This window comes from Halichoerus grypus, chromosome X (genome assembly GCF_964656455.1).
Source record: "Halichoerus grypus chromosome X, mHalGry1.hap1.1, whole genome shotgun sequence".
Lineage (NCBI taxonomy): Eukaryota > Metazoa > Chordata > Mammalia > Carnivora > Phocidae > Halichoerus > Halichoerus grypus.
The window spans coordinates 99265814-99292344 of NC_135727.1; the positions used below are offsets into that span (position 1 = coordinate 99265814).

Here is a 26531-nt window from a genome sequence, read left to right on the forward strand (position 1 = left end):
CAGAAATTCTATTACCAGGTAGAGAAGCTACTCGGGGAAATTCGGGAGGCCTTTGGAGGGCCAGAGCCAAAGCAAAACTGCTGTCCCCAAACACAAAACCGTAGGTGTGGTCCCATGGCAGTTGGAGGGCACAGTGGACCCAGACAGACCATTGTTTGTTGTAAGGTACTGAGCAGTTGGGAATGGACATAGCCAGAGGAGAGAGAGCTTGTTCCAGGAGTAATATAATTCACACTGTTGCTGTCTATATGCCTGGCCTTAAATGAATCACTTAAGCTCTCTGAGCCTCAGTTTCCACATCTGTAAAATAGAGCATTGGGTCATTCCTTGAAACCTCCATCCCATTTACTTTTACCTCACCTGGGGCCATGCCATCTTCTGCCTCGTGTCCTATTTTATGTATGGTGACAATAATCCGCCCCGATAGACCATAACCACTTGAGCAGCACATGATTCTCTTGCCTTCGTGCATCCCCAAATGCAGCAGTTGGAATGATGCCTTGGATAAGGCAGCCTCTCAGTAGAGATGTGTTGCCTTGAATTGAATCGAACTAGAAGACAGCTAAGATTCCCCTCTCTGATAATCTCTGATGCTGTCTTTAAAGGAGGAGGGACTCCCCGGGGCTGAATGACTTCTAGCTGGGTGGGCTGCAATGTTGTGAAGTCAGTAAGCAGAGTTTGGAAGCATGGGGAGGAGTTGCCGTAGCTAATGAATTACCCCAGAAGCCGCCTTGCACGGCCAGGTTTAGCTGTGTGCGTAGGAGTTCTCCAACCATCTTCTGAACTCAGCAGGAGAGAAGGGGCAGGATGAATGGAGGGAAGAGAAATACAGCTGGGTGAACAAACCCTTCGAAAATGAGTAGCACCTAGAGCTCGGGGCATGTCAGATGCTGGGTGTTGCGCCACCAGTTGACAAGATATTTCTTGATGATGGTGAAAATCTGGTTATATTTTCAGATATGGAACCTCCTAGAATCAAGTGCCCAAGTGTGAAGGAACGCATTGCTGAACCCAATAAACTGACAGTCCGTGTGTCCTGGGAGACCCCGGAGGGAAGAGACACAGCAGATGGCATCTTAACTGAGTAAGTACAGCTTGGCAGTGTGGAGGATGTTGCTTCTTTTATGAGAGACATTTAACTAACCGGAGTGGGGAAGTGTATCTGTACGGGTCCATTTATGCTTTCAGAGTCAGTATGGTGCTCCTTCAACAGTTCCGCATTCAGGCTTTAGTTTTCTCCATCGTCACCTTCAGCACCTGACCTACTGTGTGTTTCACTTCTGTCCTTGTGTCTTGCCTGTCTCCACTATAGCACATTTACTGCCAGACCCCGAATGCCCAGAACCATGCCGAGCACAGAGTTGCGACTCAGTAAATATTTGTCAAAGGAAAGAAGGGAAGAAGAGGGACGGGGGGAGGCAGAGGACATCAACTGGTTCACTCTGCCATAGAATCCCCCCCATTGCCTGCCCAGGGGGCTCCTACTATAGCCCCTAGGCCTTTCTAAGCCATCACCTACCTCCCTGGGAAGCCTCTGTGTCTCTGTGGTTTAGGGCAGAACTTTCCATCCCTTGTTTTTTTGGCAACCGCTTCTTTTAAAACTTGATTTTTAGTGTATTTTTTTTTTTAAACTTGTGACTACATTAGGGCCGCCTGGGTGTCACAGTCAGTTAAGTGTTCAACTCTTGGTTTTGGCTCAGGTTTTGATCTCAGGGTCGTGGGATCGAGCCCACGTGCTCCGTGCTCAGTGCAGAGTCTGCTAGAGGCTCACTCTCCCACCACTTCTCCCCCTGCTCTCTCTCCAAAGTAAATAAATAAATCTTTAAACTTGTGACTACATTAAACACTTACAGAAGCAGCTTATTAAAAAAAAGAAAAGGGTTCTTCTGCCTTCTTCCCTACCCCAGTCCCATTCCCCAGGACCAGCTGTGTGAATAGTTTGACATACATCTGGAATGCTTTTTAAAATGGCGTGATTCCCTTTGGGAAAGTTCTGCTACGTGTTGTTCTAATCTAGCACCTGGGCCCGTACCCCTGCAGCGATCTGCTTGGCTTTCATGTTCCCTAGAGGCCACTGTTTCATGTCAGCATGTTCACATCTGTGCCTTCAAGTTCATGGCCCTATCAGACCAACCCACTGGAGTGTGCACCTGCGGACAAAGGATACCGCTGACTTGCCACCTCTGAGCTACACAGCAGGGAAACCCTAGTTAGAATCCCGTCAACCCAGGCTGGGCAAGAGGAAATATTTTAAGCAATTATGGGCAATAAGAGGACATCTTCTACTAGGAAGATGTTGAGTCTTTCACCCCGAGCAAGACATTTTGTTCCTACATCCTGATCATTTCTCCCAGTATGCCAGTTCGCTTAAATAATATTAACTAGCTGTGTGCCTCCTTGTAACTCCTTAAAGGTAAAGTTTTGAGTATTAAGAAAATTATATATTTGCTGTCATATCCACGTGTCACAAACCCCTAAGGAGAAATTTTAGGCAATTGGGATTGAAAAGTAAGTCACAGTTGATATAAACAGGGATTGGGTTTTATTTATCTTGGAACTTTTGGGCCTAGCACAATGCCTGACCCAGTCCCAATTGCTAGTGAAATCCTGTATAATAAACACAGGGTATCAGGTCACCAGATGACTGTGTTTGTCTAGCGAGGATATAGACCTTGGCATTTTTGTGGGTCGCCTGTGTGTTATGGTTAGAAACATGACCGTTTCAAAGAGCACCTTAGTAGCCTCCAGCCTTCCGTTCCAAGCAGCTGTCTGCTTCTAGACTTCTACAGCCCGAACCAGCAGAGGCTTGGAGCAGGATGCTGCGGGGAGCACTCTCCAGACAGAATGAGGAATTCCAAGAAGGCTGTCTCGTCGCCTTTTCAGCTCTCACTTGGGCTCCTTGCTTCTCCGGCATGTCTCTCGTACAAGCTACTGTTCTATGGTCCCCTTCTGAGAGGGAAGGTTCTAGAGAGCAAGTGCTTCTCCGAGGCAAGTGCTTTCTGGGAGCTCCCTTAGTTACTCCTGATGACTGTTATTTGCAGGTCACAGATGAAACAGAGTCTCCAAGAGGTCAGCAGCCACTCATATTTGAAGCCTGATTCCTCTCAGGGTTATCTGCATTTGAATTGTGCCTCAGTTGATACTTTATAAACACACACCCTGTCCACCTCTGTGGAAGGCTCTCTCCAGTGGTCACAGTGGTAATTTCACACGCTCATTCTTAGCAAATATTCTCATCGTTGCTAAGAGCTGTAGAGAGAAGGCAAATTAAGTATCTTTTGGAAAACCAACCTACCAACCTGGCATTCGATCATGCTGTACCTTATTGGTGTTCTCATCAGACAGCCAAGAGGAAAGATGCTAGAGTCACCCTAGCCTTGTCATCTTAGGCAAGTTCCCTAACCTTTTGGTGCCTCAGTTTCTTCATCTGTGAAATAGAAATAATTCCTATCTCATGGGGTTTTGGGGAGGATTAAATAAACCAGTATGTGTAAAATACCTAGAACCGTGCCTAAAATACGTATATAACATTTATGTACGTGCAAAGAACTATTATTATTATTATTATTATTATTATTACTACTACTACTACTACTACTACCACTACAACATTAGGATAATCAAGGAATCACAATAAACTTGCTCAGGAAAGATCTCTACGCTGGGCCAGATAGAAAAAAAACAGAGACAATTCTAGCACCCCCTGTAGGCCCAAATTGCCAATGACTGCTTGGACTATACTCTGAAATGGTTTTCCTCACGGAAAATTCGCTCATCCTCCCCAAAATGAGGCAGTTTAAGGTTCCCTGTGAAACAAAGGTGGGATGGGAAGAAGACTTGGGGCCCTGGCTTCTCAGCCTCCCCCATCCTCTGTTCTACCCTCCAGTGAGAAAAACTGATCCAAACTTCCCAGGAATTGGGGACTTCCATGTTCTGGTCTCAAACTGCTCTTCCAAAGCAGAATAAAGCTCAGGAAATGCTGTTCTTGAAGAAATCTTTGTTCTAGTCAAACTGGCCTAATGGCTGCCCCTCAGTATCTCCACATCCAGTGCAGAGTGCCCATAATGACCATCTTTGATCATTAGGCCCACAATGACCTAATTGTTGTTAGGCCTTTAATGATCATCTTTGGTGTTCCTGTTTTTTTCTCCCTCCTTGAAGTGTTATTCTAAAAGGCCTCCCCCCAGGCTCGAATTTTCCAGAAGGAGACCACAAGATCCAGTACACAGTCTATGACAGAGCTGAGAACAAGGGCATTTGCAAATTTCGAGTTAAAGTACGAGGTAAGAATACTGCTTATTGGCTTTTTCCTCTCTTTACAAGAGCAAAGGGAAGTCGGCCCTCAAGCAGGAACCCTTTGTGAGTGCCCACTGCCATGGGGATACTTGCCAGCTTTGGATTAGCCTCTGATGATGAGCCGAGGGAAAGGGTGCCATCTTAACACCTGAATTTCACAATACAAATCTGGATGAGGTTCAGTGCCGGCAGATTATTTAAGAGGCCTGAGAGAGCAGTAAGCTAGTCTCGCATGAGCCCACAGCTGGCTCTCCCAGAGGAATATTATTTTGATAACATTTTCATCCCTGGGCTTGGGTGACCAGCTAAAGCCTGTAAGTCCTTCTATAAAGGAGGTGAAGAGCCCCCTAGCTTGGGCCACCAGGAGCCCATGTTGTCGGTGTTCCAGAACCTTTATTCTCCCTGAAAAAAATACCTTGAAGATTTATTTTATGCCTCATGGTTTGGGCAGCTAATGACTAACCCTCTTTATTCTTTATTCTTCTGGGCTCAACCTCCTCATCTGTAACTCGGGGGACTAAACCGCTTGATCTCAGTGGTCTCATTGGTATGAACGGTGACCATTCCAAGGCCCACCCACTGGCCAGAGAGTCCTCCCCGCCCCCTCACTCATCCACAGGCGTGACTGCCAAGCTGCCGCCTTCCCTGGTTACTCTGTGGAGGGGAGCTCAGCACTGAGCCTCCTCTGGCCTTGTGTCCCCACAGTCCGACGCTGTGGCAAACTCAACGCCCCAGAGAACGGTTACATGAAGTGCTCCAGTGACGGTGATAATTACGGGGCCACCTGTGAGTTCTCCTGCATCGGTGGCTATGAGCTACAGGGCAGTCCTGCCCGAGTCTGTCAGTCCAACCTGGCTTGGTCCGGCACGGAGCCGTCCTGCGCAGGTATGAGTGCAGCCCTCTCCCCAGCCAGCAGCAGAACCTGAAGACCCCTGGGTTCTGGATTCCAGTAGAGGGAGGGAGGATTTCACTCTATACACTGTGAGAGGTTCAGTGTCATCCCTCTTCATCTGATGGGTGCCAATGGTCCTCGAATTTCTAGGGCAGCTCATCTCATCCACCCTCCTCCTTGGCCTCTGCCCAGCTTTGCATTTCTCTTTCATGTCCTCTAAGGAAGAAGCTGGAGGTGGGAACCCAGGGCCCGCGATTCGCGACTTTGAGAATCAGCAGACTCTGCTTTAGGTACCCTTGTTCTTCCCCTCTACAAATGAAAGGGTCTTTTTTTTTTGCAAAGCCAGGGCACTGCTGCGTATGGACAATATAATGCGTGCTTTGCAGCCCTGGCTTGAAAGTCACACAGACATTCGGGATTTTTCCTCCTAATGTCAAATGAGGAAGATAATACCTTACCTACTACTTGAGTTGTTGTAAGGATTAAATGAGGTTATATCCACTGAACAGTGGGATAGAGCAGTGCCTGGCCCAGGGTAGGTGCTCAATGCACATCAACTCTTATTATCAAGGTACACAGATTGGGCTGAGTGTAGTGATAATGGTGTGAAATTTGGACTAGTCAGAAAATTCTGGTCATATCTTTTATTTATATACTCCACTTTTCCCCCCTCTTTTCGGGGTACTTTCTCATCTTTATGCTTTCTCTTTAACCCCAGCCTTTCAGAGTTGACCGAGAGAGACACACACACACACGTGTAGACCATCAGCTAAATGCCCACGGTTCTTCACTTTCATACATTAAAGTAGAAAGAACATACCTCTTTCCTTCCCTGTCTCTCTTCCTGAGGCAGGGAAAGTAATGCCCACCCCCCAAAGATGTTCACATCCTAATCCCTAGAACCCATGAATAGATTACCTGACATGGCAAAAGGGACTTTGCAGAGGTAATTAAGTTAAGGATTTTGAGATGTGGAGGGTAGCTTGGATTCTCCAGGTGGGCCCAGTGTAATCACAACGGTCCTTATAAGAGGGAGGCAGAGGGAAGAGAGAGGTGAAGATGTCACGCTGCTGACTTTCAAGATGCAAGAAAGGCCACACACCAGTAGACGAAGGTGACCTCTAGATGCTGGAAAAGGCAAGGAAACAGATTCTTCCCTAGGGCCTCGGTGGGGGGAGCAACGTTTTGACTTCAGCCCAGTGAAACCCATTTGAAACTTCTGACTGCCAGAGGTGTAGGAGAATTTGTGCATGTTAAGCCCCTAAATTTTGGTGATCTGTGATAGCAAGAGAAAACCAATACACTTCCCCATTCCCCAACCCAGTGCTTCTTGGGACCATCTCCCGAATAAACCACTTACAACTGGGGCACCTGGGTGGCTCAGTCGGTTCAGTGGCCTGGTATTGATTTCGGCTCAGGTCATGATCTCAGGGTCGTGGGATCAAGCCCCGCCTTGGGCTCTGTGCTCAGCGCGGAGTCTGCCTGAGATTTTCTCTCTCTCTCCCCACCTTTCCCTCTGCCTCTCCCCCCACTCGCACGAGCGTGTGCTCGCTCTCAAAATCTTTAAAAAAAAAAAACAAAACACAACTGAAACTTTGTCTCGGGGTTTACTGCTTCCGTGTTCGCGTATGGTCTGCGTGTCCTCCCAGGCTATGTTGAGTCAGAACCAGTAGAGGGTTTCTCACCCATCTGGCCCTTTCTAATTCCAGCCATGAATGTCAATGTGGGCGTCAGAACAGCAGCTGCACTTCTGGATCAGTTTTATGAGAAAAGGAGACTCCTCATTGTGTCCACCCCCACAGCCCGGAACCTTCTCTACAGGCTGCAGTTGGGAATGCTGCAGGTGAGTCCTTCCAGCCTGGCCCAGGTTGTGGGGAGAGCTCTAACACGAAGGGCCCGGTGATTTCATTAAAGGCGAAGGCCACATTCAGTGCCTCATCTGTTTTCTGGAAACTCTGGGAACTGGCACTTTAGAGATACTACCGTTCATCTCTGGCTCTGGGGCATAACCTGATTAACATCGACTCCCCAGGGCTAACCCAATTGTTTTCCAACTAATAGGGTTTCTTTGTCTTTACCAGTAAGCCCAATGGACCTGCTGCCCAGGCCCAGCCAAAGAATAGTTGTCTTTGTTGGACCTGTCCAGGATATGCCTATGCTGGAGGCCCTCCTCCTTTGATGGGAGCTCCGTTGTTTGCCCAAGAGGCTGGCTCAAGGGATGAGGGGAGTCCAGGAGCCTTCAGGCCCCAGATCCTGCCCCAGGGAGCTTCCCCCGCCTCCCTAGAGCTCCTCCAAGAGTGATGGCTGTCTTTAGGAACAGTGGTTCTCAAAGTGTGGTCTGTGGACCAGCAACATCAACATCACCTGGGAGCTTGTTAGAAATGCAAATTCTCCCCCATCCCAGACTGCGGGGTCTAATCTACGTTTTAACAAGACCTCCAGGTGATTCCCGAGCAACTGAAAATTTGAGGCACATCTTTCCTAGGAAATGTGCCATTCTCAGCTATGTAAACTTTATAGCTACAAAATGAGGGCTTGAGTCTTCTGGGGAAAAAAAATTAGAAAAGGATCAAACTAGAACTTGCTAGATTTTGTCCAGAAGCTGGCTTGCGGTAAGAGCGGCCAACCATGACTGAATGCGCAAGAGGTAGGATGTTACGCCGGGTCATGGACACGGTGCTGTACACTTTTTTGAAAAGACCTTTCTTCTACTACAGTGAATAAAAATAAGACTAAGTATTCAAAACAATCTTGGTTGAGGGGAGCCTGGGTGGCTCAGTCAGTTGAGCGTCTGACTCTTGATTTCAGCTCAGGTCATGATCTCAGGGTCGTGAGATCGAGCCCCACGTTGAACCCTGAGTCGGGCTCAGTGCAGAATCTGCTTGGGATTCTCTTCCTCTTCTTCTGCCCCTTCCCCTGCTCATGCACTCTCTCTCTCAATAAAATCTTTAAAAAAATAAAACCATCTTGGTTTAATAAAGTTTACAATTTTACTTCTCATTTCAGCATTTATACAATGAATAATGAGGAGTCTTTCTTCCTTCTCCCCGTGTACTGGAAAGGCTCCCATAAACTCGGAAGACCCATGCAAAGTTTTGTAGACTCCTTTGATGGGAGCTCCGTTCATTACATCTTTACTCCCAATCCCTGCCACCTTCCTTGCCTCCCTCCATCTTTGTATCCCCTTGTCCCAGCTGAGACTTGTTCTTCAGGTGTCGCAAGGCTGTATGACTCCACTGTGTGGGAAATTGGCCTCCCACTTGCTGATAATTTTTTTTTCTTAATTTTGTAGAAAAATGAATAAGCCAGGCAACTTGCTTTTTCCTCTGTTGGCAAACCACAGCTTTTGTAAGTGAAATTTGATTGGAACACGGCCTCACTCATTCATTTGCATGCAGTCCCTGGCTGCTTTGCCCTCCAGTGGTACAGTTGAATAGTTAGGACGGAGACCATCCAGCCCCGGGAAGCCTAAAATATTTACTACCTGGCCCCTTACCAAAAAATGTTTGCTGTCCTCTGCCCTAGTCTATCCCATCCTTTCGGGTACTTGCTAAATTACTAATTAAGTCATGGTGATTTGGGCAGGCAGGGTCTAAGGACTCAGAGCGGAGTCCCTGAGGACCAGCCAAGAGGGTCCCTGTCTGCACACAGGATAGAAATCAGACACAAGCCAGCAGGAGGTGAAAGTGGAGTTGATCAAAGGTATATAGAGAGAATGCAGGTAGAGAGTGTCTGGGGAAACAGAGAGTGTCCCACCTTTGTTCAGGGTCTGGGGCTTTTGCTGAGGATCGTGGTCAGGTGTACATGTCCTCTCAGGCATCCAGGAACCGGTTAGAACAAAGACGAGGACCCACATGTTAGTCCTTGGAGCCAGGGGGCCTTGGTGTGGAGAGGCCTAGTGTCGCTGGTCTGGAATGTGCATATGATGGCTTCCTCTGGTCATTCTGACCTGGTCTGTCCTCAGATGTCGTCTGTTTGAAAGAAGTCATTAACTCCTTGTCCCTTACCAGGAGGACCTACACTGTTTGCATTATAAGGCATGTGTAAAGTGGGGATGCAAAAGTAGAATCAGGAAAAGGAGCAAAAAGCAGATTTTTATGGACTCCTTCGGTTTGCCTATCTCAGTTGGAGAAGATATTTGGTATCCAGGTGTTTATATGTGACCCCCCACAACATATTTACATTGGCATTTTAACCAGAGCCTTCGAGGAAAGGTTTGATTGACATAGGTGATTCAGTTAGAATAATAAAAATATGTATTTCTATCCTTACCAATTCCATCACCTTATGGAGGGATGCTTCAGTGGAACTGTAGTAAAATACTTGGTGTTATAGTAACTCAGGAGTTTAAATTTTCTTTCCTCATTTAGCCAGATTCAATCTTGTGTTACTTTCCTATTACCAATTACCATCGCTGTTCCTGATGTGACCTCCTGGCATCTGGTTGAGGGGACCACATTCCCAAGACTCTTGCCAAGGGCTGACTCACAGGGCTGGAATTTTCTTTTTTCTCTCTTTTTAAATTGAGGTATCATTGGGGCGCCTGGGTGGCTCAGTTGGCTAAGCATCTGACTCTTGGTTTCGGCTCAGGTCATGATCTCAGGGTTCTGAGATCGAGCCCCACATTGGGCTCCACACAGCACAGAGTCTGTTTGAGATTCTCTTCCTCTCTCTCTGCTCCTCCCTTGCTCGCTCTCTCTAAAATAAATCTTTAAAATAAAAATAAAAAAATAAGTTGAGGTATCATTAACCTGTAACATTAGTTTTTGTTGTACAACATCATGAGTCAATATTTATATTACAAAATGATCATCACAATATTCCAGTTAACATCTCTCTGTCACCAAACCTAGATACAAATATTTTATGAGAACCTTCAAGATCCACTCTCCTAGCTACATTCAAATAGGCAATACAATATCATTAACTATAGTCACCATGCTGTACATTACATGCTCAGGACTTTTTATTTTATAACTTGAAGCTTGTACCTTTTGGCCCCCTTCACCCACTTTGCCCATCTTCCCACCCCTGCCTCATGAAAACACCAGTCTGTTTGCTATATCCATGAGATCACTTTTTGTTTTTTGTCATCTTTTTTAGTTTTTGTAGACTCCACATATAAGTAAGAGCATATGGTACTTGTTTTTCTGTCTGATTTATTTTACTAAGCATAATGAGCTCAAGGACCATCCATGCTGGTTGAAATGGGAAGATCTCAGTCTTTTCTATGACTCAGTAATATTCCATTGTGTACATATACCACATTTTCTTTATCCATTCATCCATCGATGGGAAATTAGGCTGTTTCCAGGTCTTGGATATTGTAAATAATGCTGCGGTGAACATGGAGGTGCAGATATCTTTTGATAGTGTTTTGTTCAGATAAATACACAGAAGTGGAATTGATGGATCAGATGGTAGTTCTATTCTTAGCTTTTTGAGGAACCTCGATACTGTTTTCCACAGCAGCCGCACCACGTTCCCACCAACAGTGCACAAGGGTTCCCTTTCCTCCACATACTCGCCAGCACTTGTTGTTTCTTGTGTTATTGATTTTTGCCATTCTGACAGGTGTGAGGTGATATCTCATTTGTGGTTTTGATTTGCATTTCTCTGAAGATGAGTGATGTTGAGCATCTCTTCATGTACCTGTTGGCCCCCTGGATGTCTTCCTTGGAAAAACATCTGTTCATGTCTTCTGCCCAGTTTTTAATTGGATTGTTTCTTGTTTTGCTATTTAGTTGTATGAGCTCTTTATATATTTTTGGTATTAACCCCAATCAGATAAATGATTTGTAAATATTTTATCTCCCTCAGTAGGTTACATGTTGATTTTGTTGATGGATTCTTTTGCTGTGCAGAGCTTTTTAGTTTGATGTACTCTCACTTTATTTTTGTTTTTGTTTCCTTTTTAAAAATTTTAATTGTAGTATAATTAATATATGGTGTTGTATTAGTTTTAGGTGTACAATATAGTGATGTAACAATTATATACATTACTCAGTGCTCATCCAGGTAAGTGTATCCTTTAATCCCCATCAACTATTTTCACCCGTTCCCCCCCCCCCCAACCTCTCCGCAGGTAACCATCAGTTCTCTATAGTTAAGAGTCTGTTTCTTGGTTTGTCTCTTTTTTTCTTTGCTTTGGTTCTTAAATTCCACATATAAGTGAAATCATATGGTATTTGTCACTCTCTGACTCATTTCACCTAGAGGATTATACCCACTAGATCCATCCATGTTGTTGCAAATGGCAAGATTTCATTCTTTTTTATGGCTGATATTCCTCTGTGTGTGTGTGTGTGTGTGTGTGTGTGTGTGTGTGTGTGTGTGTAATCTATCTACCACATCTTCATTTTGCATTCATGTATTGATGGACACTTGGTTTGCTTCCAGAGTTTGGCCATCATATATAATGCTCCAATAAACACAGGGGTGCATATATCCTTTTGAATTAGTGTTTTCATATTCCTTGGGTAAATACCCAATAGTGGAATTACTGGATTGTATGGTAATTCTATTTTTAATTTTTCGAGAAAATACTGTTTTCCACAGTGGCTGCACCAGTTTGCATCACCACCAACAGTGCAAAAGGGTTCCTTTTTCTCCACATCCTTGCCAGAACTTTCTCTTTTTTTGTTTTTGATTTTAGCCATTCTGACAGGTATAAGGTGATAGCTCATTGTGGTTTTAATCTGCATTTCCCAGATGAGTGATGTTGAGCATCTTTTCATGTGTCTCTTGGCCATCTGTATGTCTTCTTTGGAAAAATTTCGTTCATCTCTTCTGCCCATTTTTTAATTGGATTATTTGGTTTTTTGGGTGTTGAGTTCTATAAGTTCTTTACATATTTTGGCTACTAATCCTGTATTGGCTATGTCATTTGCAAATGACATTCTGTAGGTTGCTTTTTAGTTTTGTTGATAGTTTCCTTTGCTGTGCAGAAGAAGCTTTTTATTTTGGTGTAGTCCCAATAGTTTATTTTCGCTTTTGTTTCCCTTGCCTCAGGAGACATACCTAGAAAGATGGTGTTATGGCCAGTCTTAGAGAAATTACTGCCTGTGTTCTCTTCTAGGATTTTTATGGTTTCAGGTCTCACATGTAGGTCTTTAATCCATTTTCTGTTTATTTTTGTGTATGGTATAAGAAAGTGGTCCAGTTTCATTCTTTTGCATGTAGCTGTCCAGTTTTCCCAACACCACTTGTTGAAGAGACTGTTTTCCCATTGCATGGTCTTGCCTCCTTTGTCAAAGATTGACCATGTAATTGTGGGTTTATTTCTGGGCTCTCTATTCTGTTCCATTGATTTATGCATCTGTTTTTGTGCCGGTACCATACTGTTTAGATTACTATAGCTTTTTAGTATATCTTGAAATCTGGGACTGTGATACCTCCAGCTTTGTTCTTCTTTTTCAAGATTGCTTTGGCTATTTGGGGGTCTTTTTGTGGTTCCATAGAAATTTTAGGATTGTTCTGGTTCTGTGAAAAATGGTGTTGGTATTTGATAGAAATTGCACTAAATATGTAGATTGCTTTGGGTAGTGTAGATATTTTAACAATATTTGTTCTCCCAATCTGTGTGCAAGGAATATTTTTGCATTTCTTTGTGTCATCTTTAATTTCTTTCATCAATGTTCTATAGTTTTCAGAATACACATCTTTCACCTCCTTGGTTAAGTTGATTCCTAGGTATTTTACTGTTTTGATGAAATTATAAATGGGACTGTATTTTGATTTCTCTGCTACTTTATTATTAGTGTATACAAATACAATGGATTTCTGTACTGATTTTTTTATCCTGTGATCTTACTGAATTCATTTATTAGTTCTAGTAGATCTTTGGTGGAGTCTTTAGGGTTTTCTATATATAGTGTCATGTCATCTGTAAAGAGTGAAAAAAAATTTTCCTTACCAATTTGGATGCCTTTTATTTCCTTTTGTTGTCTGATTGCTATGGCTAGGGCTTCCAGTACTATGTCTAGTGAAAGTGGTGGTAGTGGACATACTTCTCTTGTTCCTGACCTTAGGGGAAAAGCTCTCAGTTTTTCACCATTGAGTATGACGTTAGCTGTGGGGTTTTCATACATGGCCTTTATTATGTTGAGGTATGTTCCCTGTAAACCTACTTTGTGGAGGGTTTTTTTTTTTTTTTTTATCATGAATTGATATTGTACTTGGTCAAATGCTTTTTCTTCATCTGTGGAGATAATCATATGGTTTTAATCCTTGATTTGTGAGTATTGAACCATCCTTGCATCCCAGGAATAAATCTCACTTTATCATGGTGAATGATTTTTTTAATGTATCCTTGGATTTGGTTTGCTAATATTTTATTGAGAATTTTTGCATCCATGTTCATCAGAGATACTGGCCCATAGTTCTCTTTTTTTGTGGTCTTTATCTGGTTTGGTATCAGGGTCATACTGGCCTAATAGAATGGATTCGGAAGCTTTCCCACTGCTTTTATTTTTTGGAGTATTTTGAGAAGAATAGGTATTAACTTTTCTTTAAATGTGTGGTAGGATTCACCTATGACCCCATCCGGTCCTGGACTTTTGTTTGTTGGGGATTTTTTGATTATTGATTCAATTTTATTGCTGGTAATCAGTCTATGTTAATGTTATATTTCTTCTTGATTCACTTTTGGGAGGTTACATGTTTCTAGGAATTTCTCCTTTTCTTCTAGGTTGTCCAATTTGTTGGCATATAGTTTTTCATAATATTCTCTTAATGATTGTTTGTTTTTCTGCGGTGTTAGTTATTTCTCCTCCATTATTTTTGCTTTTGAGTCCTCTCCTCCTTTTTTTATTTTTTTTATTTTTGATTAGTCTGGCTAAAGGTTTATAAATTTGGTTGATCTTTTCAAAGAATCAGCTCCTGGTTTCATTGATCTGTTCTATTGAGTTTTTTTTTTTTTTTTTTTTTTTTTTTTTTTTTAGGTTGTATTTCATTTATTTATGCTCTAATATTTATTATTTCCTTCTTCCTACTGGGTTTTTTTTTTTTTTTTTTTCCTGGCTCTTTTAGGTGTAAGGTGAGGTTCTTTGAGATTTTTCTTGCTTCTTGAGGTAGGCCTGTACTGCTGTATTTATCCCTCTTAGAACAGCTTTTGCTGCATCCCAAAGACACTGAACATTTGTGTTTTCATTTTCATATGTCACCCATTATTTTGTGATTTCCTCATTGATTTCTTCCTTGACCCATACATTGTTTAGTAGCATGTCATTTAATCTCCATGTATTTGTTTCTTTCCAGACTTTTTTCTTTTAGTTGATTTTAAGTTTCATAACGTTTTAGTCCAAACAGACGTACAGTATGACCTCAGTCTTTCTGAATTTGTGAGACTGTTTTGTGGCCTAACATATGATCTATTTTAGAGGAATGTTCCATGTGCATTTGAAAAGAATGTGTGTTCTGCTGTTTATGGATGGAATGTTCTGAATTTATCTGTTGATATATCTGATCCAGTGTGTCCTCGAAAGCTGCTGTTTCCTTGTTGATTTTTCTGGTTGAATTAGCCATTGATGTAATGGGGTGTGAAAGCCCCCTACCATTGTTGTATTCCTATCGATTACTTCCTTTATGTTTGTTACTAGCTGCTTTATGTATTTGGGTGCTCCCACATTGGATGCATAAATATTTACAATTATTATATCTTCTTGTTGGATTGTCCCCTTTATAATTATTCAGTGTCCTTCTTTGTCTCTCATCACAGTGTTTTAATGTCTGTTTTGTTTGATATAAATATTGCTACCATGGCTTTCTTTTCACTTCCATTTGCACAATAAATTTTTTCCATCCCTTCACTTTCAATCTGCATGTGTCTTTAGGTCTGAAATGAGTCTCTGGTAGGCAGAATATAGATGGGTCTTGTTTTTTTTATCCATTCTTACACCCTATGTCTTGATTGGAGTGGTTAGTCCATTCACATTCAAAGTTATTTTTGATAGGTATGTGCTTATTGCCATCTTGTTACTTGTTTTATGGCTGTTTTTGTCATTCTTCTCTGTTCCTTTCTTCCTTTGCTCTCTTCTCTCATGATAAGTTGGCTTTCTTTAGTGATGTCCTTGGGTTCCTTTCTCTATTTTTTGCATATGTATTACTGTTTTTTTATTTGTGGTTACCGCTGGGTTTAATATATAACATCTATGCATATTAAGTTGATGTTTGCTTAAGTTTAAATCCATTCTAAAAGCCCTAAATTTTTACTCTTCTCCACCCCTACCCCCAGTTTAAGGTATGGGGTGCCAAATTTACATCCTTTTATTTTGTGAGTTCCTTGACTGATTTTTATAGATATACTTAATTTTACTACTTTTGTGCTTACTACTTTTCTTATTCCTGCTTATGGTCTTTCTTTTTCACTCAAAGACTCCTCTGTAACATTTCTTGTAAGACTGGTTTAGTGGTGATGAATTCCTTTAACTTCTGTTTGTCCAGGAACCTCTTTATCTTTCCTTCTATTCTGAATAATAGCCTCACTGGATAGAGAATTCTTGGTTGTAGGTTTTTCCCTTTCAGCACTTTGAATTTGTCATGCCACTTCCTTCTGGCCTGCAAGGTATCGGCTGAAAAATCAGCTGATAGCCTTATAGGGTTTCCCTCGTATGTAATGGTTTTCTTTTCTCTTGCTCCTTTTAAAATTCTCTATCACTGCTTTTTTGCCATTTTAATGACTGTGTTTCTTGGTGTGGACTTTTTTGGGTTGATCTTGTTGGAGGCTCTCTGTGCCTCCTGGATCTGGATTTCTGTTTCCTTCTCCAGACTCAGGAAGTTTTCAGCTATTATTTCTTCAAATAAATTTTCTGCCCCCCTTTTCTTCTTCTGGAATCCCTATAATGCAAATGTTATTAGGCTTGATGGTGTCACCGAGTTCCCTTAATCTATTTTCATTTTTTATTCTTTTATCTCTACTATTCAGCTTGATTGCTTTTCATTACCCTGTCCTCCAAGTTGCTGATCTCTTCTTCTGCTTCCTCTAGTCTATTTATTCCATCTAGTGTATTGTTAATTTCAGTTGAGTTCTTCATCTCTGAATCTTTAGGTTTTCCTTCTCTTTGTTGAGGGTCTCACTGAGGTCCTCCACTTTTCTCAAGTCCAGTGAGTATCTTTATGACCATTACTTAAAATTCTCTATCAGGTATATTACTTCTCTCCATTTATTTTAGTGCTCTTGCTGTGATTTTTTTCTTCCCCCTGTTCTTTCAATTGAGACAAATTCTTCTGTCTCTTCGTTTTGCCTAACATTCTGTGTCTGTTTATGTGTTAAGAAAGTCGGATACATCTGCTCTTCCTGTAATGCCCTGCAGTGCAATGTACCCTGTTCACCAGAACCTGTTTGCCTGTTGTGGGCAGGGTTTGGTCCCTGTGTTGTCAGTGGGCCAGTCTGGGGCCCCCCTTGGCCTTGAGTTCGGTCAGACCAGACATTTGCCAGAAGTGCAGTAGCACCAAACTGCAGGGTACTTTCCATGTGTTGGACCCTCAGAAGCTTTCATTGGTGGGTGGATCCTGCAGTCAGACCAGATGTCTGCTCCCAGACCACTGCTGGGGCCAGAGTCGAACTGGTGTGTGTGGTTTTCTTCCCCTCTCCCCAGGGCAGGGGACACCTTGGGGGTGGTGCTGGCCCCTGTTGGGGTTGCTTGCACATCGCTGCACTTGGGGCACCACTATGGATGGACTCCTGCCAAGGGTGTGTTGGAGGAGAATGTGGGGGGGAGGCGCGCGGTGCCAGCAAGCTGCCAGGGCCCACTGTTAGCCAGATAGGTGAAGAGTGTTGGTGCTGCGCTGGTCCTGCAGGTGTCCGTGTATCTAGGTTGGAGAGGTTGAATAGCAAATGGGGCCCTCCAGCTCTTCTGTTCTTAGAGAAATCTCTCAAAGATCCCTGACTCTCCAGCACAGGCTCTGAGATGAGTAAACAAATCTTCTCCCCCTATGCCCCAGGCATTTTTCAAACTGCTGCTTCTGTGCTGTATCTCAGCAGGGCTTTCTTTTGTGCTGCCTCTTTAAGGGCGGGGACTCGGTTTCCTGTAGCCTTCAGGCTCTCCTGCATCTGAGCCCACTGATTTTTAAAGTTCCCTGTGTTGGGGCGCCTGGGCGGCTCAGTTGGTTAAGCGACTGCCTTCGGCTCAGGTCATGATCCTGGAGTCCCTGGATCGAGTCCCGCATCGGGCTCCCTGCTAGGCAGGGAGTCTGCTTCTCCTTCTGACCCTCCCCCCTCTCATGTGCTCTCTCTCATTCTCTCTCTCTCAAATAAATAAAATCTTTAAAAAAAAAAAAAAAAATTCCCTGTGTTGCGCCCCACTATAAGAATTCATGAAGTTAGGCCCCTGTAGTTTTGAAAGCCAGATATTATGGGGATTTGTCTTCCTAGTGCTGCTTCCCCGGGCTGGGGTGCCTGGGGTAGGGTCTGTTCCTCCCCCCCCTCCATGCCCACGGTGTCCCTCCCTCCCACAGACAGTCCCACAGGTCAGTCTGTCTCCTGATTGCATCTCTACCCTTCCTACCCTCTTCGATGTGGCTTCTTTCTTACACTGAGCTGTGGAGAGTCTGTTCTGCCAGTCTCTGGGTCATTTTTTGGGTTGTTTTCATGGATATGGGTGTTATCATCTAGGTGTATCCATAGGATGAGGTGAGTCTAGGATCCCCCTAATTTGCCATCTTCCCCAGAACTGTTGCCTTTCTTTTGATGTCAAATCCAAACTATTATCACCAAGACCTATCTCAAGGAGCTTACTGCCTATTTTTTTTTTCTAGATGTTTTATGGTTTCAGGTCATATTTTCAAGTCTTTAATCCATTTCATTTTATTTTTGTATATGGTGTAAGATAGTAGTCCAGTTTTCCCAAGATCATTTATTGACGAGATTGCCCTTTCCCCACTATACTCTTGGCTCCATTGTCATAAATTTGACCATATATGTATGAGTTTATTTCTGGGCTCTGTAGTCTATTCCATTGATCTATGTGTTTTTATGCCAATACCATACTGTTTTGTGTACTATAGCTTTGTAGTATAATTTAAAATCAGGAAGCATGATACCTCCAGCTTTATTCTCAAAATTGCTTTGGGTTTTGTACTTCTGTACAAATTTTAGCATTGTTTGATCTATTTCTATGAAAAATGTCTTTGGAATTTTGATAGGGATTTCATTGAATCTGTAGATTGCTTTGCATAGTATGGACATGTTCTCAATATACTTCCAGTTCACAAAGATGGACTAAACTTTCCATTTGTTTGGGTGTCTTTTTCAGTTTCTTTCATCAATGTCTTATGGTTTTCAGTGTATAAGTTTTCACTTCCTTGGTTAAACTCATTCCTAATTATCTTAGTCTTTTTGACACACTTGTAAGTGGGATGGTTTTCTTAATTTCTCTTTCTGATAGTTTGTTACTAGTGTATAAAAAGGCAAAAGATTTTTGTATGTTTATTTTGTGTCCTGTAACTTCACTGAGTTTGTTTATTCTAACAGTATTTTGGTGGAGTCCTTAGGGTTTTCCATATGTAATATGTCTCTACAAATAATAAGTTTTACTTCCTTTCTAATTTGGGTGGCTTTTATTTCTTCTTCTTGTCTAATTGCTCTGGGTAGGACTTCCAGTACTATGTTTAATGAAAGTAGTGAGAATGGGCATCCTTGTCTTGTTCCTGATCTTAGAGGAAAAACTCTCAGTTTTTCACCATTGAGTATGATGTTTGCTGTGGGCTTTTCATATATGGCTTTTATTATTTGGAGGTTTGTTTCCTCTATACCCACTTTGTTGAGAGTTTTTATCATAAATGTTGAATTTTGTCAAAAGCTTTTTCTGCATCTATTGAGATGATCATGTAATTTTTATCCTTCATTTTGTTAACATGTTATATCACATTGATTAGCAGATGTGGAATCATCTTTGCATCCTGGAATAAATCCCATTTAATGGTGGTGTATGATTCTTTTAATGTATTGTTGAAATAGGCTTGCTAATGTTTTGTTGAAGATTTTTGAATCTGTGTTCATCAGGGATATTAGCCTGTTATTTTCTTTTCTTATGGTATCCTTATCTGGTTTTGGTATAAGGGAAATGCTAGCTTCATAAAATAAGTTTAGAAGTGTTCCCTCCTGTTTTTTTTATTTGGTAAGAGTTTGAGAAGGATTTGTAATTTTCTTTGAATGTTTGGGAGAATTCACCAGTGAAGCTGTGAAGTTCTGGTCTTCTGTTTGTTGAGAGGTTTTTGATTACTAATTCAGTATCCTTACTAGTAAGTAATTGGTCTGTTCAGATTTTCTGTTTCTTCATGATTCAATCTTAGAAGGTTGTATGTTTCTAGGAATTTATCCACTTCTAGGTTGTCAAACGTCTTGTTGTGTAATTGTTCATGGTAGTCTCTCATTATCCTTTGTATTTCTGGGCTATCAGTTGTAATATCTCCTCTTACATTTCTCATTTTGACTCCTCTTTTTTTCTTTGTGAATCTAGCTACAGGTTTGTCAATTTTATCTCATCAAGGAAGCAACTCCATTCATTGATCTTTTCTAGTGTCTATTTCATCTATTTCCACTCTGATCTTATTTCCTTTCTTCTAACTTCAGGCTTTTTCTTTTTCTAGATCCTTGACATGTAAAGTTAGGTTGTTTTACAGAGATTTTTCTTGCTTCTTGAGATAGGCATTTATCACTATAGACTTCTCTCATAGGACTGCTTTTGCTGCATCATGTAATTTTTGGTATGTTGTATTTCCATTTTCATTTGTCTCAGGATATTTTTTGTGATTTATCTTTTGTTGACCCACTGTTTGTTCAGTAGCATGTTTAATCTTCATATATTAACGGATTTTCCAGTTTTCTTATAATTGATTTCTGATTTCATACCTCTGTGGTCAGAAAAGATACTTGATATGATTTCAATCTTCTTAAATATATTAAAACTTGTTTTATGGCCTAACATATGATCTATCCTGGAGAATGTTCCATGTGCCCTTGAGAAGAATGTATTCTGTTGCTTTTGTATGGAATGTTCTATATATCTGTGAAATCCATCTGATCTAACCTGTTGTTTAAGGCCAATGTCTCTTTATTAATTTTCTGTCTGGATGATCTATGCATTTTCATAAATGGGGGTGTTAAAGTGCCCTATTGTACTGCTATCGATTTCTCTCTTTAGGTCTGTGAACAGAACACAAATATTATATCTTATTTGTTGGATTGATCCCTTTATCATTATATGACACCCTTCTTTGTCTCTTATTAGAATGTTTGTTTTAAAGTATTTTATCTGATATAAGTATACTTACCACGGCTTACTTTTGGTTACCATTTGCATGGAATATCTTTTCTCAACCCTTCACTGTCAGTTTGTGTGTATCCTTACATCTGAAGTGAGTCTCTTGTAGGAAGCATATACATAAGTCTTGTGTTTTGTTTTGTTTTTTTATCCATTCAGCTACTTGATGTCCTCTGATGGGAGAATTTAATACATTTAAAGTCATTATTGGCAGATACGTACTTATTGTCATTTTCTTAATTTCTGGCTGTTTTGTACTACCCGTGTTCCTTTCTTCATCTCTCTTTCATTTGTGGTTTGAGGACTTTAGTATTATGCTTAGATTTCTTTCTCATTATATTTTATTTCTACTGTAGGTTTTTGCTTTGTGGTTACCATGAGGCTTACATGTAACAACTTATATTTATAACCGTCTATTTGAAGTTGATTAGAACTTAAGTTTGAATGCATTCTAAAGACCTGCATTTGTACTCTCTCCCCTTACATTTTGTTTTTAATGTCATAATGCACATCTTTTATCTTGTGTATCCCGTAATATATTTTTAGTACTCTTGTCTTTAAACCTTCATACTAGCTTTATGTGATCAATCCACTGATTTTACTATATATTTACCTTTACCAGTGAGTCTTTTGTAGTTTTTTGTTATGAATTATCGCCCTTTCATTTCACCTTAAAGAAGTCCCTTTAACAGTTTTTGTAAGGCTGGTTTAGTGGTGATGAACTCCTTTAACTTTTCTTGTCTGTAAAAATCTTTATCTCTCTTTCAATTCTGCATGATAACTTTTACTGGGTAGTCTTCTTGGTTGGGAGTTTTTTTTTCTTTCAGCACTTTGAATGTATTGTGCCACTCTCTCTGGCCTGGAAAGTTTCTGCTGAAAAATCTGAAGGGGGCTCATGGGAGCTCCCTTGCACTTAACGAAATATTTCTCTTTTGCTGCTTTAAGATTCTCTCCTTGACTTTAACATTTGAAATTTTTAATTATGCTCTGTCTCGATATGTGGGTCTCTTTGGGTTTCTCTTATTTGCACTCTCTGTTCTTCCTGGATCTAGATGGATGCCTGTTTCCTTCCTCAGATTATAGATCATTTTAGGCTTTACTTCATCAAGTAAGTTTTCTGCCCCTTTCTCTCTCTTCACCTTCTGGGTCCCCTACAAGGTGAATGTTACTACAAATGATGTTGTCCCATAAGTCATTAAGCTATCTTTACTGTTTAGATTCTTTTTTCCTTTTTATTGCTATGATTGTGTTCCACTGCCCCATGTTCGAGTTCACTGATCCTTCTGCTTCATCTGGTCTGTTATTGAACCACTGTTATATATATATATTTTTTTATCTGTGGGTTGAAGTTGTTACTGTGTTTATTCATTCTTCTCCCCAAGTTCAGTGAGCATCTTTATGACCATTACTTTGAACTGCTTATCAGGTAAAATACATATTTCCATCATTTCATTGAATTTTTTTTATAAAATTGACTTACCAGTTATTAAGAATCTACTATATGCCATTGCCACACTTCCTTTTCTCTGGGTCTTTTCTCTCCAGGTATATTTAGATATAATTCACCTACATCGTTGTATGAGTTTAAGGTGAACAGCATAATGGTTTGACTTACTGTGATCATTTCACAATATATGTAAGTTGAGCTAGCATCCATCAGCTCATGTATGTATATACAATAAAAATGGAGAGGAAAAAGAGAAAAAATTTTTTCCTTGTGATGTGAACTCTCAGGTTGTACTCTCTTGACAACTTCCATATATATCATACAGCAGTGCTAACTGTGCTCATTGTGCTGCACATTATATCCCTAGTATGTATTTATTTTGTAACCGGAAGTTTCTACCTTTTGACCACCTTTCTCCAATTCCCCCAACTCCCCCTCCCCCCAACTCCCACCCCTGGTAACCACAAATCCGAAGATAGCTTTTTCTATGAGTTTGGGTTTTTTTTGCATGTCACATATAACTGAGATCATACATTATTTGTCTTTTTTTAAATTTAATTTAATTTTATTATGTTAGTCCCCATACAGTACATCATTAGTTTTCGATATAGTGTTCCATGATTCATTGTTTTTGTATAACACCCAGTGCTCCATGCAATACATGCCCTCCTTAATACCCATCACCGGGCTAGACCACCCCCCCACCCCCCTCCTCTCTAAAACCCTCAGTTTGTTTCTCAGAGTCCATAGTCTCTCATGGTTCATCTCCTCCTCCGATTTCCCCCCCCTTCATTTTTCCCTTCCTACTATTTTCTTCTTTTTTAACATATAATGTATTATTTGTTTCAGAGGTACGGGTCTGTGATTCAACAGTCTTACACAATTCACAGCGCTCACCATAGCACATACCCTCCCCAATGTCCATCACCCAGCCACCCCATCCCTCCCTCCCCCCACCACTCCAGCAACCCTCAGTTTTGTTTCCTGAGATTAAGAATTCCTCATATCAGTGAGATCATACGATACATGTCTTTCTCTGATTGACTTATTTCGCTCAGCATAATACCCTCCAGTTCCATCCACGTCATTGCAAATGGCAAGATTTCATTCCTTTTGATGGCTGCATAATATTCCATTGTATATATATACCACATCTTCTTTATCCATTCATCTGTCAATGGACATCTTGGCTCTTTCCATAGTTTGGCTATTGTGGACATTGCTGCTGTAAACATCGGGGTGTATGTACCCCTTCAGATCCCTACATTTGTATCTTTGGGGTAAATACCCAGGAGTGCAATTGCTGGGTCATAGGGTAGCTCTATTTTCAACTTTTTGAGGAACCTCCATACTGTTTTCCAGAGTGGCTGCACCAGCTTGCATTCCCACCAACAGTGTAGGAGGGTTCCCCTTTCTCCGCATCCCCGCCAACATCTGTCGTTTCCTGACTTGTTAATTTTAGCCATTCTGACTGGTGTGAGGTGGTATCTCATTGAGATTTTGATTTGGATTTCCCTGATGCCAAGCGATGTTGAGCACTTTTTCATGTGTCTGTTGGCCATTTGGATGTTTTCTTTGGAAAGATGTCTGTTCATATCTTCTGCCCATTTCTTGATTGGATATTTCTCCTTTTTAATTAGATTATTTGTGGGGGGTTTTCTTTTTGTTTTGTCTTTGCTATTGAGTTGTAAGAGGTTTTTTTAATATATTTTGGATTGTAAACCCTTACTAGATATATGGCTTACAAATATTTTTCTCATTCTGTAGGGTGTCTTTTCACTTTTTTTTAATTGTTTCTATTGCTGTGTAGAAACTTTTTAGTTTGGTGTAGTCCCACTTGTTTTTTATTTTGTTGCTTGTACTTTAGGTGCATATCCAAATCAGTGCCAAGACCCATGTCAAGGAGCTTTTTCCTTAATTTTCCTCCTAGGAATTTCATGTTTCAGGTCTTTTGTTGACGTCTGCAATCCATTTTTGCAAGTGGTATAAGATAGGGGTCTAATTTAATTCTTTTACATGTGAATATTCAGTTTTCCCAGCACCATTTACTGATGAGACTGTCTTTTCTCCATTGTGTATTCTTGTATCCCTTGTCAAATATTAGTTGACTGCATTTCCTTAGGTTTAATTCTGGACTCTCAAGTCTGTTTCATTGATCTGTGTGTCTGTTTTTTTTTTTTTTTTTAAGATTTATTTATTCATAAGAGACAGAGACAGAGAAGGCAGAGGGAGAAGCAGGCTCCCTGCTGAGCAGGGAGCCCAATGTGGGACTCAGTCCCAGGACCCTGGGATCATGACCTGAGCCGAGGGCAGACGCTTAACTATCTGAGCCACCCAGGCACCCATATGTGTCTGTTTTTATACCAGTAGCACACTCTTTTGATTCTATAGGTGCTTTGTATTATAGCTTGAAATCAGGAAGTGTAATGATTCCCATTTTATTCTTCTCAGGATTGCTGTGGATATTTGGGGTCTTTTGTGGTTCCATATAAATTTTAGGATTTTTATTCTACTTCTGTAAAAAAAATACCATTGCAATTTTGATAGAGATTGTATTGAATCTATAGATGGCTGGTAGTATGCCCATTTAAACAATATTAATTCTTTTAATCCACAAACAGGATATCTTTTCATTTAATTGTGTTTTCTTTGATTTCTTTGGTCAGTGCCTTATAGTTCTGTGTAGAGATCTTTCACCACCTTGGTTAAGTTTATTTCTATGCATTTTACTGTTTTTGGTGCTGCTTTAAATGGGATTGTTTTCTTCTTTTTCAGATAATTCACTGTATATAGAAATGCTGCTAGTTTTTGAAGGTTAATTTTGTATACTGTAACTTTATTGAATACATTGATTATATCTCACAGTTTTCTGGTGGAGTCTTTAGAATTTCTTATATATAAGATCATGTCACCTGCAAATAGAGAAAATTTCACTTCTGTTGCCTTTTCTTTCTTTCCCTTGCCTGATTGCTCTGGTAAGGTCTTCCTGTGCCAGTTGAATATAAGTGGTGAGAATGGAAAATTTTTGCATCTGTATTCTTCAGGGATGTTGGTTTATAGTTTTCTGGTAGTATCCTTTTCTGGCTGTGGTTTCAGGGTAATGGTGACCTCATAAAATGATTTTGGAAGTATTCTCTCCTTTTCAGCTTTTTGGAAGAATTTGAGAAGGATTGGTCTTCTTTAAATATTTGGTAAAACTCACTAGTGAAGCCATCTTGTCCTGGGCATTTTTTTGTTAGGAGGTTTTTGATTACTGATTCAGTCTTCTTACTAGTAATTAGACTATTCACATTTTTAAAAAGATTTTATTTATTTATTTGAGAGAGAGAGACAGAGCATGAGCAGAGTGAGGGGCAGAGAGAGAAGCAGGCTCTCTGCTGAGCAGGGAGCCCGACATGGGCCTCAATCCCGGGACTCCAGGATCATGACCTGAGCCGAAGGGGGATGCTTAACTGACTGAGCCATCCAGGCGCCCAGATTTTTTTTACTTAATTTAGTATTGGTAGTTTGTATGTTTCTAAGAAGTTTTCCATTTCTTCTAGGTTGTCCAGTTTTGGGCATGTACTTGTTCATAGTAGCCTCTTGTGATTATTTATATTTCTGTGGTATCAGTTGTAATATCTCCTTTTTCATTTATAATTTTGTTGATTTGGATCCTTTTTTTTTTCCTTGGTCAGTCTAGTTAAGGTATGTCAATTTTGTTTATCTTTCAAGGAACCAAATCTTAGTTTGGTTATTTTTTTGTCTATTGTTTTCCTGTTCTATATTTAGTGTATTCCTACTCTAATCTTATTTCCTTCCTTCTGTTAACTTTTGGCTCAGTTTGTTTTCTTTTTCTAGTTCCTGAAGGCATAAAATTAGGTTGTTTATTTGGGAAATTTCTTCTTAATATAGGCTTTTATTGCTATGAACTTCCCTCTCAGAACTGCTTTTGCTGTATCCCATATGTTTTGATATATTGTGTTTTCATTTTCATTTGTCTCAAGATCCTTTTTTATATCCCCTTTGATTTCTTCTCCAATACAATGGCTATTCAGGGGAGTGTTTGATTTCCATGTATTTGGGTGTTTCTACTTTCCTCTTGTTACTGATTTCTAGTTTTATACCATTATGTGAAAAGAAGATACTTGGTAGGATTTTATTCTTATTGAATTGGCTAAGACTTGTTTTGTGGCCTAATATATGGTCTTTCCTAGAAAATATTCCATGAGTATTTGAAGAATGTGTACTCTGCTCTTCTCAGAGTGTTCTTTATATGTCATTTAGGTCCATTTGGTCTATAGTATTGTTCAAATCCACTGTTTCCTTATTGGTTATCTTTGGAGAATAGATGATCTCTCCATTGTTGACAGAGGGATATTAAAGTCCCCAACCATTATTGTATTGCTGTTTATTTGTCCTTTTAGCTCTGTTTTTGCTTTATGTATTTAGTTGCTCTGATGTTGGGTACATAAATATTTTCAATTTTTATATCTTCCCAATGTATTGATCCCTTTATCATTATATAATGACCTTCTTTGTCTCTTTCTTTTAAGATTTTATTTATTTGAGACAGGGCGCGTATGAGTACAGGGGGAGGGGCAGAGGGAGAGAGGGAGAGAAAGAAGCAGATACACTGTGGAGCAGGGAGCTG

At 40.7% G+C, this 26531-nt stretch overlaps 1 protein-coding gene across 3 annotated transcripts in view; it reads left to right on the top strand.

The window, feature by feature from the left end:
* The window catches only part of SRPX (sushi repeat containing protein X-linked), a 155740-nt gene that overhangs the window by 107815 nt on the left and 21394 nt on the right, over nt 1–26531 (top strand). For all 3 annotated transcript variants that reach the window (XM_078065212.1, XM_036088271.2, XM_078065211.1), the window contains 4 exons: nt 958–1084; nt 4162–4283; nt 5002–5181; nt 6898–7031. In XM_078065212.1, the coding sequence (XP_077921338.1) occupies nt 958–1084; nt 4162–4283; nt 5002–5181; nt 6898–7031 (563 nt within the window). The remainder of the gene's footprint in view (nt 1–957; nt 1085–4161; nt 4284–5001; nt 5182–6897; nt 7032–26531) is intronic.